The 16785-nt window shown below is 25.0% G+C and overlaps 1 protein-coding gene and 1 long non-coding RNA gene across 3 annotated transcripts; one reads left to right on the top strand and one right to left on the bottom strand.

Moving 5' to 3' along the window:
- Positions 1-10714: 10714 nt before the first annotated feature.
- On the bottom strand, positions 10715-12876 carry LOC135925259 (uncharacterized). Of its 2 annotated transcripts, XR_010571594.1 has the most exons (7): positions 11578-12876; positions 11446-11532; positions 11371-11395; positions 11154-11329; positions 11007-11111; positions 10853-10962; positions 10715-10805 (listed from the first exon to the last, which is right to left on the bottom strand). It is a non-coding gene; the product is annotated as an uncharacterized LOC135925259 (long non-coding RNA). The 2 variants fall into 2 exon arrangements; XR_010571593.1 differs by having other exon boundaries at positions 11371-11532.
- On the top strand, positions 12051-16055 carry LOC135925258 (aspartate aminotransferase, mitochondrial-like). The gene is made up of 10 exons (XM_065460489.1): positions 12051-12205; positions 12248-12404; positions 12444-12572; positions 12608-12667; positions 12717-12881; positions 12932-13000; positions 13039-13228; positions 13288-13453; positions 14751-14901; positions 15658-16055. Exons 1-10 carry the CDS (start codon positions 12171-12173, stop codon positions 15781-15783), a joined length of 1248 nt encoding a protein of 415 aa, XP_065316561.1. The 5' UTR covers positions 12051-12170; the 3' UTR covers positions 15784-16055.
- The last annotated feature ends 730 nt before the right edge of the window (positions 16056-16785 follow it).

Here is a 16785-nt window from a genome sequence, read left to right as displayed (position 1 = left end):
TCGTCTAATAACCTTCCAGTCTTTGAAAAAGTTCTCTCTGAAGTTGTGGACGTTGCAGGAATTGCTAGAATTTTTCTAGCCAATTGTCATCTTTTGTAATCTAATTTCATTTTTATTCCACCATTTTAATATATCTTTTTCTGGATCTATATTTTCATTATTCTCTTTTATATTTAAATTCTTATAAATTTCAAGCTCATCTGTTTCTTTTTTTTCATATTCTTCCTCATTGTCCTCCCATCTTTCATATTCATTGCCTGATATATAAAAATAATATAAATAGAACAATTTTAAATGTACCTTTAGATCTTTTAGACGATTCCACAATTTGAGAAACGCCTTGAATATCCAAATCTATAATATCAATTGAAGGACAATATTCTTCAGATTTAATTATATTTTTGACTGAATTCTCTACTTCTAATATTTCCATTGATGATAACATTCTTAATTTTCTATATTTGGGGCATAAAAATGTCGCTATTTTATGCAAAATATTGATTTTAAATTTAGATAATAAAAAATTTTTTAAATTGGTTTTTATTTCTTTTATTTCATTGTTTTGATAAAATGAATCATTTAAATCCTAGTGAAGAATATTATTAAAGCATAGCAGTACTTTATGTAAAGTAGGCATAATATCTCCTTCTAGTTCTTTAGTAGCTTTATCAAAAGGATATAAAATATCAATCAAATTTTTCAAAATAGATTTCTCCAAGTTTTCCATTTTATTAATATCTCCCTTGGATGATAAAAAATTGACGATGTCATCATATTGGTTATAAATAGATTTCAACATATTTAATTTTGAATTCCATCTAGTTTCGATATCTTGTTGTAATGTTTTGTCTAAATATTGATTCATGCCGGTTTGTTTAAAATACATGGTTAATTTTTTAGCAGAAATAAGGGTTTGATATATATTAGGAGCGATAATTTTCAAAGATTGTTCCTTAAAGGTATTTCGAAGAACAGTATTTAATAGATGTGCGCTGCAATTTAATCTGGTGTATTTTTCTAGGGCTTTAATTATATTAGCTCCTTGATCAGATATAAATATTATATTTTTCACTTGATCGGGAATTATTCCAATTGCAGCAAAATTTTGTAGCATTTCCTTATGTATGTTCGCGGCGGTTTTTTCTCTTCTTTAAACTTATTCGTAAATAAAACATGTTTATATAAGGTTTCACCTTCGATATAATGAATTGAAACAGTTAAATAGGAAAACTTTTTAAAAGAATCTGTCCACATGTCTGTTGTAGCAGAGCATTTTTTATCAAATAATTGAACATTTATTTTATTAACCAAATTTGTTCTAATTTGATCCGTCATAACTATAGCATTTCTCGATAAAGTAGTTAGATGGGGAATAATCTCGCTACAGTCAATATTACCGTAAATGGAGCCAATTTGAATAAAATTTTGAGCCATTTTTATAAAGCCATCTCCAGTTATCGAATCAAAGGCACGCATGTCCTTGGCGCAATAATAGATCAAGGTATCACATAGTTTCTTTTTAATAGTTAAGGAAGAATTTAGATCTATTTTCTTTTGAATATACCTAGTTATTTTAGGAATAGAGGAATCGTCATTCTTAACGCACTTGTGACGTCTTAAAATTGTAATATACTATTACATTTTTTACATTGGACGTAATCAAGTTTTTTGTTTTTATCATCAAATATGTCTTCAAAATTTTCCCATAATTGCTTTTATTAAATGGGGCATACAAATATATGTTCCATTTTGTATTTGTTTTTTTAAAAAAATTAAATTCATTTTTAAATTATATTTAAAATTTAAGTTTTATAAAAAAACATTTAAATTATTTTACCCATAATAAAATATATATAACATATGGCGTCTACTTTCTAAATAAATAAAATTAAATATTTATATTTTACAAATAAAAAATGTTGCCGCCTTGTTTCTTAAAAAAAAAGTTTAATTATATATTTATACCAAGAATAAAAGATACATGCCATCATATGGCGTCTAGCTTCTTCAAATAAAATTAAATATTTTTATTTTACAAAAAATATTAGTGCCAATATTAAAAATTTTTTTAAGGCCCGGCCCGACCCGGCCCGAATTTTTTTAAAAAATATTAGGCCCGACCCAACCCGAACCCTAATTTTTTTTTTAAAGTAGGCCCGAAGCCCGTTCGGGCCAGGCCGGGTTCGGGCCGGGCCTACTTTTGCAGATCTCTAATTTCCATACTTTAAGAGTTTTAACAAGTGGGATGTAGAACTTTTTATTTTTCGCTTGGGAGACTATGTAAATGTTGATTAAAGAAAAAGGATATATAAAGGAGAAATTATTATGAGAAAAATTATTTTTTTTTGTTAACTTAAATTTTAATTTTAACTTTTTTATTTTTTACTTATATTTTTCTTATATTAATTTTATTTATCATTTATTTTGATTATGATTGCTAACTTTGTATTTGAATATAGTTATTTATTTAATTAATAATCAGATTTTAGTATATATTTTTTATTTTATTAGGTTCTGATTCCCAATGTCAAAATCTATCAATTGTGACATTAATATAATTATCTTAAAAAAGTATTATAATTACATTTTAAATTTCATTAATATTGAATCCGCGGATTCAATATTAATGAAATTTAAAATGTAATTATAATTATTTTTAATTTAATTACACTAAAGGATTCAAACTCTTTATTATGAGATAAAAGGAAACACAACTATTAATGTCTATTCATTTATTATTGAATAATCTAAGAATATAATTTTTATAAGATATTTATAGAATAAGAAAATGAACCTCGTTCAATTAAGAGAGAATATAACAAAAATTTTCACTTAAGCATTTGCAGTTTACCTTGCCATTTGCAGTTTACCTTAGCATTTGTAGTTTAGTCAAACCGTAATAATGATGATTTTAGTTTAATTACTTTTTGGATATTTAAAACGAAATTATAGTGTATTTTGGAATTTTCGCGTTACTAAAGAGGGCCATATCTCATGAATTATTTATATATTTTTTAAAATCTTAGTTATTAGTATATTAATAATATTGATCAAATCGGAAATTTTAAGCAGGTGAAATTTGTTTATAAAAAAATAATAAATAAACATATTATTACTTAAAAAAGTAAAAGAAATATATATTTTATTTATAAATTTTTAATTATTTATTTCTTTTTTATGGTGTCGGTTCGGCACGTAGATTTTTTTTTAGAATGCTATTTAATTATATTTTTATATTAACTTATTATTTAAATTTGAATATTAACATTATTTAAATATGAATTGCATTGGTATACATTAAATTGAAAAACTAATTGAGCAAAATTGTATTTTGATATATTGTTTTTGATGATATTTGATTATATAAACAATAAATAAAGTGATGAATTATTTTCTATATAAAAATTAAATTGTTTAAAATATAGAATTAAACGATTATTGATTCCTTGTTAAAATTGCCTAATTCCATTTGAGGATTACAATTAATCATAATCATATCAATCAAAATTTTTTTATATAATATTTTTTTATAAATAATTTTCAGAAGCATTTTTTTAAATATACTTAAATTAATTTTTTATTTAATAAAAAATTGAGATAAATATAATATATTATATAATTCTATTTTTAATTAATATTAATGGGAAAAAAAATATGAATTTTTCAATTTTAAAATTTAACAAATATATATCCATAAGAGGGCGTTAAATGTGTATAAATATAAAAATATCATTTTAGGAAACCCTAATGATTATTGGTTAGCGTGTTTTTTATATAAGTGTAAATACATATGGAAAACCTAAAAATTATTAAAAAAATGATATGTTTCTTTGACATTTAATTAATGGAGTATGTTAAGAATCGAAAAATAATAGAAAATTTGTAAGGAACATATAATTTCTTCATTTTTGTTTCCAATGCTTATTTTTATGTGTTAAGTATTATCCTAGATATTTTACTGCCTGAGGCGTCATATTAACCTAAATTATTCTATTATATCAAATTCGTTCATATCTATTCTTATCGTTATCCCAACATCCTGTAGGATAGTGGTACCAGCTTGTGTGAAGGGAGACCGGATACATCTCTCGCGCGTCTAGTATAGGACTGAAGACGACGAGACGCTTATTAAAAGAAAGATTGATGATAGACTTGATATAAAAAAGAGATTTTTGGTTTGTTCCTGCGCGAAATTGTATGGTATTTAAGACAGAGTTGGGTACTGAAAATTTTGTAATAACACAATTTTTTTTTACAGTCAAAAAGTCTTTTAAATTTTTTGTTGTTGAACATTTAAATTAGTAAACCTAATTTTTAATAACAATTTTAAACATTTTAATGTAATATATAGTAAGACCTGTTGTAATAATATATAATTAAATTTAAACCATTATTGGTAAATATTATTATATTATATCAATTAGCCTGTATTTAGTATAATTTATAATTGTTTATGTTTACGGTATAATTACGAGAAAAATCTATTATGACTAGCTATATTGACCCATCCCTATTAGCCCATATAAAGTGTAATTTATAATGTTAAGGTTATAAATATGAAAAAAACTATAATGTATATCTATATTGACCCCTCCCTTTCCTAACCATTTTCTTTGATTATTTTATTCTTTCCCCAATAAATCTACTTATGTTATACAAAATTTTTAATGTTTTTGGATGTTCGAGTTTTTTATTATTATTTTATTGTTTTAATTAGTGCACGTAGTTATATGAGTGTAAAATAATACTTGATTGCTTATATTTTAGTTACATGTTTGTAAAATAATATTTAAATATTTATTTTTTAGTTATATGATTTTAATGTTTTTTAATGTCTGGGGCGTCAATTTAGTACCAGATATTATGTTCAATTTATTTTAATAATTTGACGGTCTGATGTAATACATGTATAAAATATTGTGATTATAGAACTTTAATAATATTGCTTTTAAATATTAATCTAAATTATTAGATTGTATCAAATTCGTTCATATGTATTCTTATCGTTCCCAATCAATACCATATCAAATTCGTTAATATCTATTCTTATCGTTCACAATCAATGTTGTTAAACGGCTCGATTTAAGCTGATTTTTAAAAACGGCTAACTCAATATTATATCCAGAAAAATATTATGCGAGTTTAAAGATTTTGCGCATCGATGTCACATAGGATTGAACATCTATTGGCAAAATCTCGACTATAGGCAAAAAATCGGCTCAAATCGAACCGTTTAACACTACAACCAATACTACCGCTCACCAAGCTAATCCCAACAAACATAATAAAAACAAAATGTCCGATAATAATTAAAAAATCCAAATTTATTCTCGAAAATATAATTGACAAAACGTGCATAAATGTCAATTACAAATAGACAGATATAACACTCCCCCATTTTTTAGAGAAATAAAACTGGGGTAAAGAAATACAATTTACAAAGAATAAAGTTCTTAACGATATAGCGCGAGGTTCGAGTCAGTAAAAATATATTTTATTAACTAATTTCTTTTTCTTTTCTTAAGGTATATATACATTTTCTATAAATATAAATTAGAATACAAACGAAAAACAAAAAGTAAATATATTATAAAATATAAAAAGTAAGGTTACGCCGAAAGTTAAAAAGTTATAAAATTAAATTACAAAAAATAATAAAAATTAGATTACAAAAAACTCAAATGCAAAAAACAAAAAGAATTAGATTATAACGCAACATTCTCCCTCTTCTGATAATTTCATCGGAGTCATAGAGAGTTTGTTGTCCAAGTGGTTTATCGTTTTGGTAATCAAGTTGTATCACAAATCATCATAACGTTGGCTTGTCCCAATCGTTGGTTTGTTTAAATCGATGTTTGTTCGTTTTTGTTTAAATCGTGAGCTTGATATCCATATCGAATGTTTTACAAATCATGACGTTGATATTATTATCATTTTTCAAAATCATTATTATCATCAGTAAGTTGCGAATAATAAGAAATAATAGTTCATCAAAATATAAAATTAAGTGAAGAAATGATAAATCAATAAGATTTGTTATATTTTTAGCGTTTTAATTTTTCGCGTTTTAATGACTTTTATTTTTTCGCGTTTTAGTGTTTAATTAATTTTTGCGTTTTAGTATTTAATTTATTTTTATTTATTTTCAATCTCCGAGGTTAAAATATGCAAATAAAATATTATTCACATTTCCCTCTCTTTAAATAAAAAATTTAAATTTCACACCCTAGTTTTAATTCAAAAAATTCTTCATAAGATAATTTTTAGAAAATGATCTCATCACATCATTTAAATATTTATCTAATCTTCAAAAGCTTTATTTCAAAAACATTTTTATCATCATTATGATTTTACATTTTAGTGATTTTAAAAATTTATAACATGCCTTTATCCTGGCATAAAATCTTAATTTTTAATAACTTTTCTTCATACGTGGATTAGAATAATAAGTAATCATCATTGGTCTCACAAAATAGAATTCATAACCTATCGTTCAACTTCCATATCAGTTCTTTCTAGGTTGTCACATTAGGTTAGGTGCTGGTTATCATATTCCAGTCCAACATCCAGAGCCAGGACACCATGAAGAAAGAAGCTTTTCATGAAAGAACGTGCTAAGGTTTGATTCTTGGTCATCGCCATAGATTAGGCATTGGTATCAATAGATTAGGCAGTCACAATAAATAAGGTAGTCATAATTGGTAGTCATCTCCATAGGTTAAGCAGTCTCCATAGGTTAGATAGTCATCTCAGTAGATTAGGCATTGGTCATATCAATAGATTAGGCAGTCACAATAGATAAGGTAGTCATAATAGGTAGTCATCTCCATAGGTTAAGCAGTCACTATAGGTTAGATAGTCATCTCAGAAGATTAGGTAGTCACAATATATAAGGTAGTCATAATAGGTAGTCATCTCCATAGGTTAAGCAGTCTCCATAGGTTAGATAGTCATCTCAGAAGATTAGGTAGTCACAATAGATAAGGTAGTCATAATAGGTAGTCATCTCCATAGGTTAAGCAGTCTCCATAGGTTAGATAGTCATCTCAGAAGATTAGGTAGTCACAATAGATAAGGTAGTCATAATAGGTAGTCATCTCCATAGGTTAAGCAGTCTCCATAGGTTAGATAGTCATCTCAGAAGATTAGGTAGTCATCTTTTTCTAGTCCACCACCCAGAGCCAGGGCACTATGCAAAGAATAAGGATCTTAACGATATAGCGCGAGGTTCGAGTCAGTAAAAATATATTTTATTAACTAATTTCTTTTTCTTTTCTTAAGGTATATATACATTTTCATAAATATAAATTAGAATACAAACGAAAAACAAAAAGTAAATATATTATAAAATATAAAAAGTAAGGTTACGCCGAAAGTTAAAAAATTATAAAATTAAATTCCAAAAAAAATAAAAATTAGATTACAAAAAATTCAAATGCAAAAAACAAAAAGAATTAGATTATAACGCAACACAATTTATATATATAATCCAAATAAATGTCTATATAAAGTCGATAAATGATCTAAAAATTATAAATTTTTTAAATTTCTTTTTCTGTTCAAAGAAGCTCCATATTCTTTTTCCTTACCATATATAAATGTCAAATTTTAATAGTTAGTATGACATAACTTGATTGACATTAAATCTTAATTGTTAGTGGGTCATAGCTTGATTGATCCATAGCATCATTGGTCCGTCATTATCATTCTATCTTAAGTTGGTGATTAAACCAGCAACATAGTGGTTGATTGGACAGAATATTTACAATAAGTAAGTCAGTCAAATGTGTTATTTAAAGAATTATATCCAAATTTATTTTTTATTCTTTTTAACATGATCCTAGATATATCTTCCTTATCAGTCATACTCATAATCCTAAATTTCAGATGTTAAATTTCTAATCCCAATATTCACATGAGGCCTTTTATTATATGATAGACTACTTTCCCCCTTTCTTTGGGTCTAAAATAATATCAAATTGGCAATCCATTATTTATATAACCTCCAAAAATTTTAAAAATAAATAATATTTTAATATTATCTAATGGCCCCATCCATTACCCTCTTTATATATAAATCTACATTTACACATATAAAATCAAAATATTTTTATTAATTTACCTTATCTATATAATAGTATAAATATAAACTCTTCAAATTATTATTCTTTTTAAAAACTAACTATTTATGATCCATTCTTGATTTTCAATCCATTTTTAGCACATGTACAATATGTAACTTTACTTATTTTTAATCCTAACTTTCATATCTGCTGGGATTTGCTAATTTTTATTTCATCACATTATTTTTTATATTTAATTTGTCAATTCTTCATTTTCTATATTTCACACCCATAATTTTCATTTCATCATTTTTATTAAACATAATCCATAATTTTCATCTATTTTTTTTAAAAACACTAACAAAATGTATCCATAATTTCCATTTCATAATTTTTTAAAATCAGATTCCTTTTTTTCTTCACATTATACTTCAAAAAAAAATTTATTCATGCTAATTATAATCTCATTATTTAAATATTAAGCAATCTTTTCTGTCCTGCATTACGTGAGGTCTTTTTTTTCTATGATGGATACGTCTTAATGTTTACAAAATAAAACTATTATCAAAACACTGAGTTTAAAAGTTAAAATCAAAGGTCTCTGGTATATAGTAAAGATAAATTAAAATATATTAAATTTTATTACCAAATTTCCATTGTTAAACGAGAGGTTAAAGACTTTCAATTATTTATTCAAATTTTATAAGACGGAGAAAAATAATTTGTTTATAAAATGACCAATTTTTTTTAATTTTTATTATAATTATAAAATTGAAAATTTATATTCATGAAAAAAACAATTTTAAAAAATTAATTCATTTTCACGCCCAATCACGCCCGACAAAATTCTTGGGAAGACCCGTCTCGCCTAATAATTTAAATTTTTTAACACGCCCTGACCCATCGTGTCACGCTTAATTTCACTTCCTGCACCCACCTCTCTTCTAATTCGTAGTTTAATCAAAAATAATGTTTTTTTCGATGTTTTAATAATTTGCAAATTTTTTTAAAAATGAATATTAAATTTTTCTGAATAACATTGAAGAGTTAAACATGATTCTATGTTTATTTTTAAAAATAGCGAAAAGTAAGGATTTGTAATTTAGTCAAGAAAAGTGTTTTTTAGATATTTTATTAATCTACCAATTTTTAAAAAAAACCAATATTAACATTTTCTAAACATGATTCTATGTTTATTTTTGAAAAATAGCGCATAATTAGCTAGGATTCTTAGTTTAGTCAAAAATTAAAATTGTTTTTTTTTCGATATTTTTTTAATTTATAAGTCCTTTTTAAAATTAAAATTTTTATCATCATCTTGAAAAGAAAAACATAATTCTATAATTTTTAATTATAATTAGCGCATAATTTATGGTGATTCTTACTTTAGTTACGCCCTTTAAATGAATGTTTATGAACTATAACAGGCTGTGCCGATATTAAATATCGGATCGGCACCTATATTTATCGTTTCAAAAAAATATCGGACAGGATTTTTTTTAATATCGTTTTTGGTTATTTTATGATTGTATATACAATCATATAATTTGTTTTGTTTTATAAATAATTTCATAATCATGAATTAATGAAAGACTAAAATACAATTTATATGTTGTAATGTTTAAAATAATAGTTAAAAATTTTACCCTATTTTTTGTTATATTTACGGAACAAGAAAAGCATTTTAAAATATCTAACGAGTCGCATTCAGCCTCGATTTAGCCAATTTAAAAAAACCGTAACTCAAGATTTTGATCAAAAGTAAATTACTGAGGCTTATTGATTTAGCCCCCGGATGGAAAGAGGTTGAACTTCTATTGGCGAAATTTCAAGGTTGGTAATAATATTTTGGTTAAAATATTGACTAAGCCCTTTTTTTAAATCGGCTAAATGGAGCTCTTTAATTTAACAACACTACATTCATCTATAAACATTGCAAATATTTTAAATTTAATCATTAACTTTTGGAAAATAAAAAAAAAATAAAATACACTTAATCATTTGTGAAAGTTAGTTTGTTTTTTTTCAAATAGAAAATATATACAATGATAGATGGTAAATAAAATTCAATATAAATATCGTATTGGTTTTTAAGTAATATTGGAAAATATTGGATTGGTGAAAAATTTCATTTTTTTATTGAGGGTTTTCCCCATTGTTTATTTAAATGGAAGTTATTCCCAGAATTACTTATCATGGATATTTTTCTCTTGGGTTTATTTCCCCATTACTGGTATAGAGACATTGTTACTACCATCAAGTAAAGGTTGAAGGCAGATTTTTGAAAGTGAGGTATGCTTATAGATAAAAATTGTTTATTTTAATTATTCAAATTATTGATGAGATATCCTCATAAATTAATCCAGTTATAAAGTTTCTTTTATAATAAAAATTTAGGTTTTAAGAGTATTATCATAGGTTTTTTTAAAACAAGTTAAATTTTTTTTAATTCAATAATTAGTCGGGTGATAGGATTAATATACAAATATATTATTTTTTTATTACATAATATACTTTAAAAAAAAAATAGAAATATATATTATACAGCAATAAATATTCACAAATTAAATATACAATAACATTAGTATAAATCAATTAAATTTTTAGTACACTATTTATAAAAGAGAGCTCTACAAAGCTTGGAAAATACTTTCAGTAGGATGCAAAAATTAATAAATATGATCACATTTACATATATAATGTACATATAATTGTCCACTTGAACAAAAATAATTGCATATTCTATTGTTAAAAAAAATTATTTGCTTAATAAATATAATTATTGATACCTTTCCTTTCATCAAGGCTTAATTTATAAAAAATGACTAAAAGATAAATGCCATATGCCATAAGTGTTACAGACATCATAATTGTGATAATTAACAAGATTAAATAAAGGCTATTGTAATAAATCATATAATATATCTAAAATAATTAAATTACAAAAAATTTTGATCTCTGGCCACACAATTATTAATGTAATAGCAATGATGATCCCATTTTGGTACACATTTGTTACATATTCTACAGTGTTTAGTGCCTAGATCACTATACAAAAATATCAAACTAAGAATCAATTTAATAACTTACACATGTATATTACATATATTACAATAGTCATTATCAATAACCAGGGGATATAAGGTAACATCTAATATTATAATTTCCTCTTTAGCTGGTCTATATTTTAACAAGGGATGGTTAGTGGGATAAGATGTTATTGTACATATTATTATTACAAATGATATTATGATAATAATTGTGTACTAAAAAAAATTAATATGATAAAAACTAGATTAATGATTACTGTTTGAAGCAAAAATTTGATATCTCTAGGAATTAGAGGGTAAAATGTACCAATATAAAATACTATAATTAAAACCAGATAAAAGCATAAAACAAACTGACAAGGATCAAGTGGATATGAAAATCCATTTAATTTTCGATAATCACTTTTCCTATACCATGGCTAAAATAAGAGATTAAAAAAATTATAAATAGTAGTAACATTTACTTCCTGATATAGCCCTTTAGAATTTTGTTTTTGCAAATCAATTATTTTGTGATGTGGTGGGAAAAATTAAAAAACATATGTTCAAATTCTACATTAATAAATTCCACTTGGAATAATAATAAAATAATATTTGTTTATTTTTTTCAATTATAATTATAATATAAATATTATAAAAAAATGATGGATAATATTTATTGCCTTTTCCTTTCTTGTTTATAACATGTGAACCACAAGCAAGGTTTCCAACTCACTAAGCTGCTGACATTCTAAAATGGATGATTTTTTGATCTACATATGACACAATCTCATTAAGAAATTATGGAAACTATGGGAGAAACCTTCCATTCCCCAATTAAATCCTTCCCTACTTCAAAAATATATAAATTATGCCCCTATTTAGGTATAATTTTTAGCCTATAAATTTAAAATTCCTGGCCAGTTACTAGCAAGTTATAAATATAAAAACTATATATATTCAGATAGAAACATATTATTGATTGCATGTTATTAATTGATCATGATTCCCAGATTTCAAATGTGATTGAAGGTGTCATCTTATTTTATATATTTATTATATTAACCATATAAACCATATGGCTTATAAGGCGATGAAAATTTTACGACAAACGTAATATAAATAAACAGTAACCTATGTAATAAGAATTTATAGTTCTTTGTGGCATAATGTTGAAATGGGGCCGCCTGATGCCATTTTGGGAATTACTGAAGCATATAAAAAGGATACAAATTCACAAAAAATTAATTTAGGTGCTGGTACATATAGGGATGATAATGGGAAGCCATATGTTTTGGAAACTGTTAAAAAAGTATTTCATTTTATGAAAATATATAAGTGATAAAATTAGGCCGAAAAAATGATGCTGGCTAATAATATGGATAAAGAGTATACCACAATTAGTGGTATACCTAATTTCTGTAAATTATCTGCGAAATTAGCATTTGGTGAAGACAACCCATATCTTAAGAATGATAAAGTAATTTATTCTAGTTTTATTTGTAATTTATATAGATCACAACAGTTCAAACTTTGTCAGGTACAGGTGCATTAAGATTAGGGGCAGCTTTTTTGGTAATTTTTAAAATAGTGCATCTTAAAAGTATTATACAAATTTTTTTAGCAAAAGTTTTATCCTGGAAATAAAGCAATATATATGCCATCACCTACTTGGAGTAATCATCCTAACATATTCAAACATGCTGGTTTTGATGAAATCAAATATTATAGATATTATGATTATAAGACTAATCAATTAGATATAAAAGGTGTTCTTCAAGATATATCAGTAACAATCTTTTATATACTTTTTGTAACTTTTTTATTTATATCATTTAGAAAATCCCTGAAAAATCTATCATTCTTCTTCATGCTTGTGCTCATAATCCTACCGGGGTTGATCCCAATGTTTATATATTTTCTTCTATATTTTATAATAAATTAAGGAAAAAGAATGGAAAGAAATCTTGGAAGCTATTAAGGATAGAGATTTATTTGTATTTTTTGACATGGCATATCAAGGTTTTGCCACTGGAGATATAAATAAAGATGCATATGCTGTAAGATTTTTTTTGGAAAATGGTTTTACAAATATGGCATTAGCTCAATCTTATGCCAAAAACATAGGATTATATGGTAATAAAAAATATTGATCAATATGTTTTATAATTTAAAATATATATTATTATTTAAAGGTGAAAGAGTTGGTGCCTTATCATTTGTTGCAAAAGATGAAGAAGAAAGTTCTCGAATAATGTCACAATTAAAAATTTTGATCAGACCTATGTATTCTAATCCACCAATTCATGGAGCTAGGATTGTTGAACAAATTCTTTCCAATCCTGATCTGTATTCTCATTGGTATTGAAAAAATAAAATTGATATTTTAAAAATCTATTTTTAAGGCTTCATTTAATTGCAAAAATAATGTTAAATATAGAAAAACACATTTTTAAATATTATTGAATTAAGAGTGGCTATTAAAAATGATTTTATAAAACTCACAATTTTATCTTGTGAATATTTTTGCACGATTTCCTATAGTTTTTCAGGGCTCTGCCAAAGGCAATCCACAAAATTTCCACAATTCTGATATTTTCAGATGATCATACAAAATTTATCTAATACTGATCCAATATTTAAATTAATTTTATATTTACCATCCATCTTTGAACCAATTTCACAAAAAAATCAATATTTTCTAACTGATAATCATTGGCAAAAAAAGTTGCTCAGGTGATTAGTACATTATTGTAAATTCACCTCATTTAACACTTGCAAGCAGTGTTTTTTGCTGAAATTGACTCATATATTTTTGAATCCTTTTTTGTTGCAATTGCAAATAACATTTAAAAAAAAATAAACATCTATATTTTTCCTTTAAAATAATTCGATTTTTTTTAAACATTGCAAATAAATTGAATTTCGTTTTCTTTTATTCATTTATTATTAATAGGATATTTATTCTCTAAAAATAAAAAAATATTATATCATATAATATACAATCATAAAATAATCAAAGCAATGGATATATCTAGATTTTTATAAACGGCAAATATCGACACCTAACCACTGTTGTTAAGTGGCTCGATTTTTAAAAATGGCACCCTATATTTTAGACTACAAATATTACAAAAACCTGGAGATTTATCTCATATATGTTGGAATGGACATCAAATCGAAATTTGGAGGTTTACATAAGATTACCTTTGGCTAAACTCTGCTAATCGAGCTGTTTGACATCATTATCTTGACCCTATATTTAATATCGGCACAACTATTTAAATTCAGTGTTATAAATGTTATTTTAAAAATGTAACGTTGTTACTTTTACATTACTGTCCGAAAAGGGGAATTCACAATCAATTTAAAAAAATCTATAATTGAATATAGAAAAATGCAAAATAATTATTTTAAAAAATTATGGCTGGGGGGTAAATGTAAATTTGAATATTAAAAAATTCTAAAAAACAGGAGATAATCTAGGTCATGATGTTATTAAAATAAGGGGATATTGACATGTGACTCATTATTTTATTAACATAAATGTCACTATTTGATTAATAAAAAATGAATCAAATCACGTGCCTTCCTTATTATTGGTCTATTTGCCTAACACTTTCTGATGAATTTTTTCTATTTTTAAAAAAAATGTTAGGCTCGTGGAAGTAAAGGGCATGGCACAACGGATAATAAATATGAGGAAAACTTTGGTCGATAACCTCTCGAAGCACTCGGGAGAAAGAGACTGGAGTCATATACAGAAACAAATAGGCATGTTTTGTTTTTCTGGCCTTACGCCTGAAGAGGTTAGTTTTACTATCTCCATTTTAGTTTTATTATATAAATTGGTTTTTTGTAAGCCCTTCGATTGTAGTACTAATTAATAAAAATTACCTTAGATAATTTACAATTTTTGATTCATATTAATTAACATATAAATTATGAACCTTGTTTTTTAACTAATTTTTCTATTTACCCTAAAATTTTCAAACTTATAAAATATATCCTAGTGGTCTGGCTTATTTAAAATACTCGATTAAGTTCAGTGTAAAATTGTAAAATTATATTTAAAAAAAAATTAATTTATATATTTTAATAGATTCAGGCCAGGTTTGACGGACAAATAATTTTTATTTTGGGACGGACTATTTTGAACAAATTATAAAATCGTCTGAGATTAGGCTGGTTCTGACAAAAAAATTTTTAAATTACGAGATAGGCTTGAAAAATTAAGCCCGATTCATATTACTAATATATATACATAGTAGGGCCCGAATCGCCCGTTGTAATTTTCCATCAAATTTTTTGGCAAACCCACCATATTTATAACTCTGCCCATAAAATATATTTTTGTACTCCAGCCTGACCCATAATAATTTTTTATGGAGGAAAACAACATAAATTTACTAAATTAACAACTTTAAATTTTCAAAATTTTGACCCGGCCTGTACAAATATTTTGAACAATTTGCCCAGCCAGGTCTGAATATTTTTTTCCTCGGTATGGCACTTGGGGCAAGCTATACTAACATAATGTATTTTATATTCTTTAAATTGTATAGGTGGAGAATTTGAAGAAGAAATTTTCGATATATTTGACCAACGATGGCCGAATATCAATAGCTGGGATTAATTCTAAAAATATTGATTATCTGTCCCATGCAATTCATTCAGTATGCAAAAAATAATACAACTTTTGAATAGATTTCAGATCAACTAGTCAATTTATTCTTTCTCTTATAATATGAATTTGGAATTTTTATAAAAATCATTGAAAAATTTGATTTCCATTTTTGCTAAATTCATAAAAGAATCGAAATTATTATTATATTTTAAGTACATTTTTTTAATATATTAATTTGTCCAAATCAAAATTATTATAGTAAATTTTAATTTTATTTCACAATATTTATTTTATTTATTTAAAATATGATATTTTATATTATGCCGTTCGGTCAATTTTTTACAATTTTTTTTATGTTATATTTATTTAGACTATTCTTAAATCTTAAATTAAAATAAAACAATTATTAAAATATAATTAAGCAAATTGTATATAAATTTGACATTTATATATTAATTGGTCTATAATGTTAGGCGTTAATATTTTTTATTTGTTTCTAGAGGGATCAAAAACTCGATTATGTTCAGTGTAAAAAATATACAACTATATTGGAAAAAAACTGTAATTTATATATTTAAGTAAATTCGGGCTTGGGAGACAATTCGGGTCGGCGTGACAAATAAAAAAAAATAGGCCTAATGCAGATCACAAGTTGAGGCAGCCTGATCTTTTGTTTCAAAAGTTTAAAATTTTCGATCAGAACTCTCTTTTTCAATCCACCAATTTATTAGGTAGGATTATTGAGAAAATTATTTCTTATCACCCTGATATGTATTCTCCCTATTTTTCTTTGTCCTGATTCCTAAGGTTCGCCCTCAAAACAAATAATCTGACAATTGACCTTTAATAATCAATTTAATACTAATTTTAGTGTCCATTCATAACAAAATAAGCAAGGCAGACAAGTATTTTTTTCATAGAGTTGAAATATTAATTTACAATAAAGAGCATTTTAAAATTAATTGTTAATCTCTTTTTTAAATGTAGAAACTATCTTCAATTTAAAATAACATGCACGCTATTTTAACATCATAGCATATAAAAAATTTAAAAAAAAGGCTGTCGT

This window comes from Gordionus sp. m RMFG-2023, chromosome 2 (assembly GCF_954871325.1).
Source record: "Gordionus sp. m RMFG-2023 chromosome 2, tfGorSpeb1-WG-v2, whole genome shotgun sequence".
In the NCBI taxonomy this organism is placed as follows: Eukaryota; Metazoa; Nematomorpha; class Gordioida; order Chordodea; family Parachordodidae; genus Gordionus; species Gordionus sp. m RMFG-2023.
Note: the sequence above shows the minus strand (reverse complement) of the source record. Positions and strands in the feature narration are given on the sequence as shown.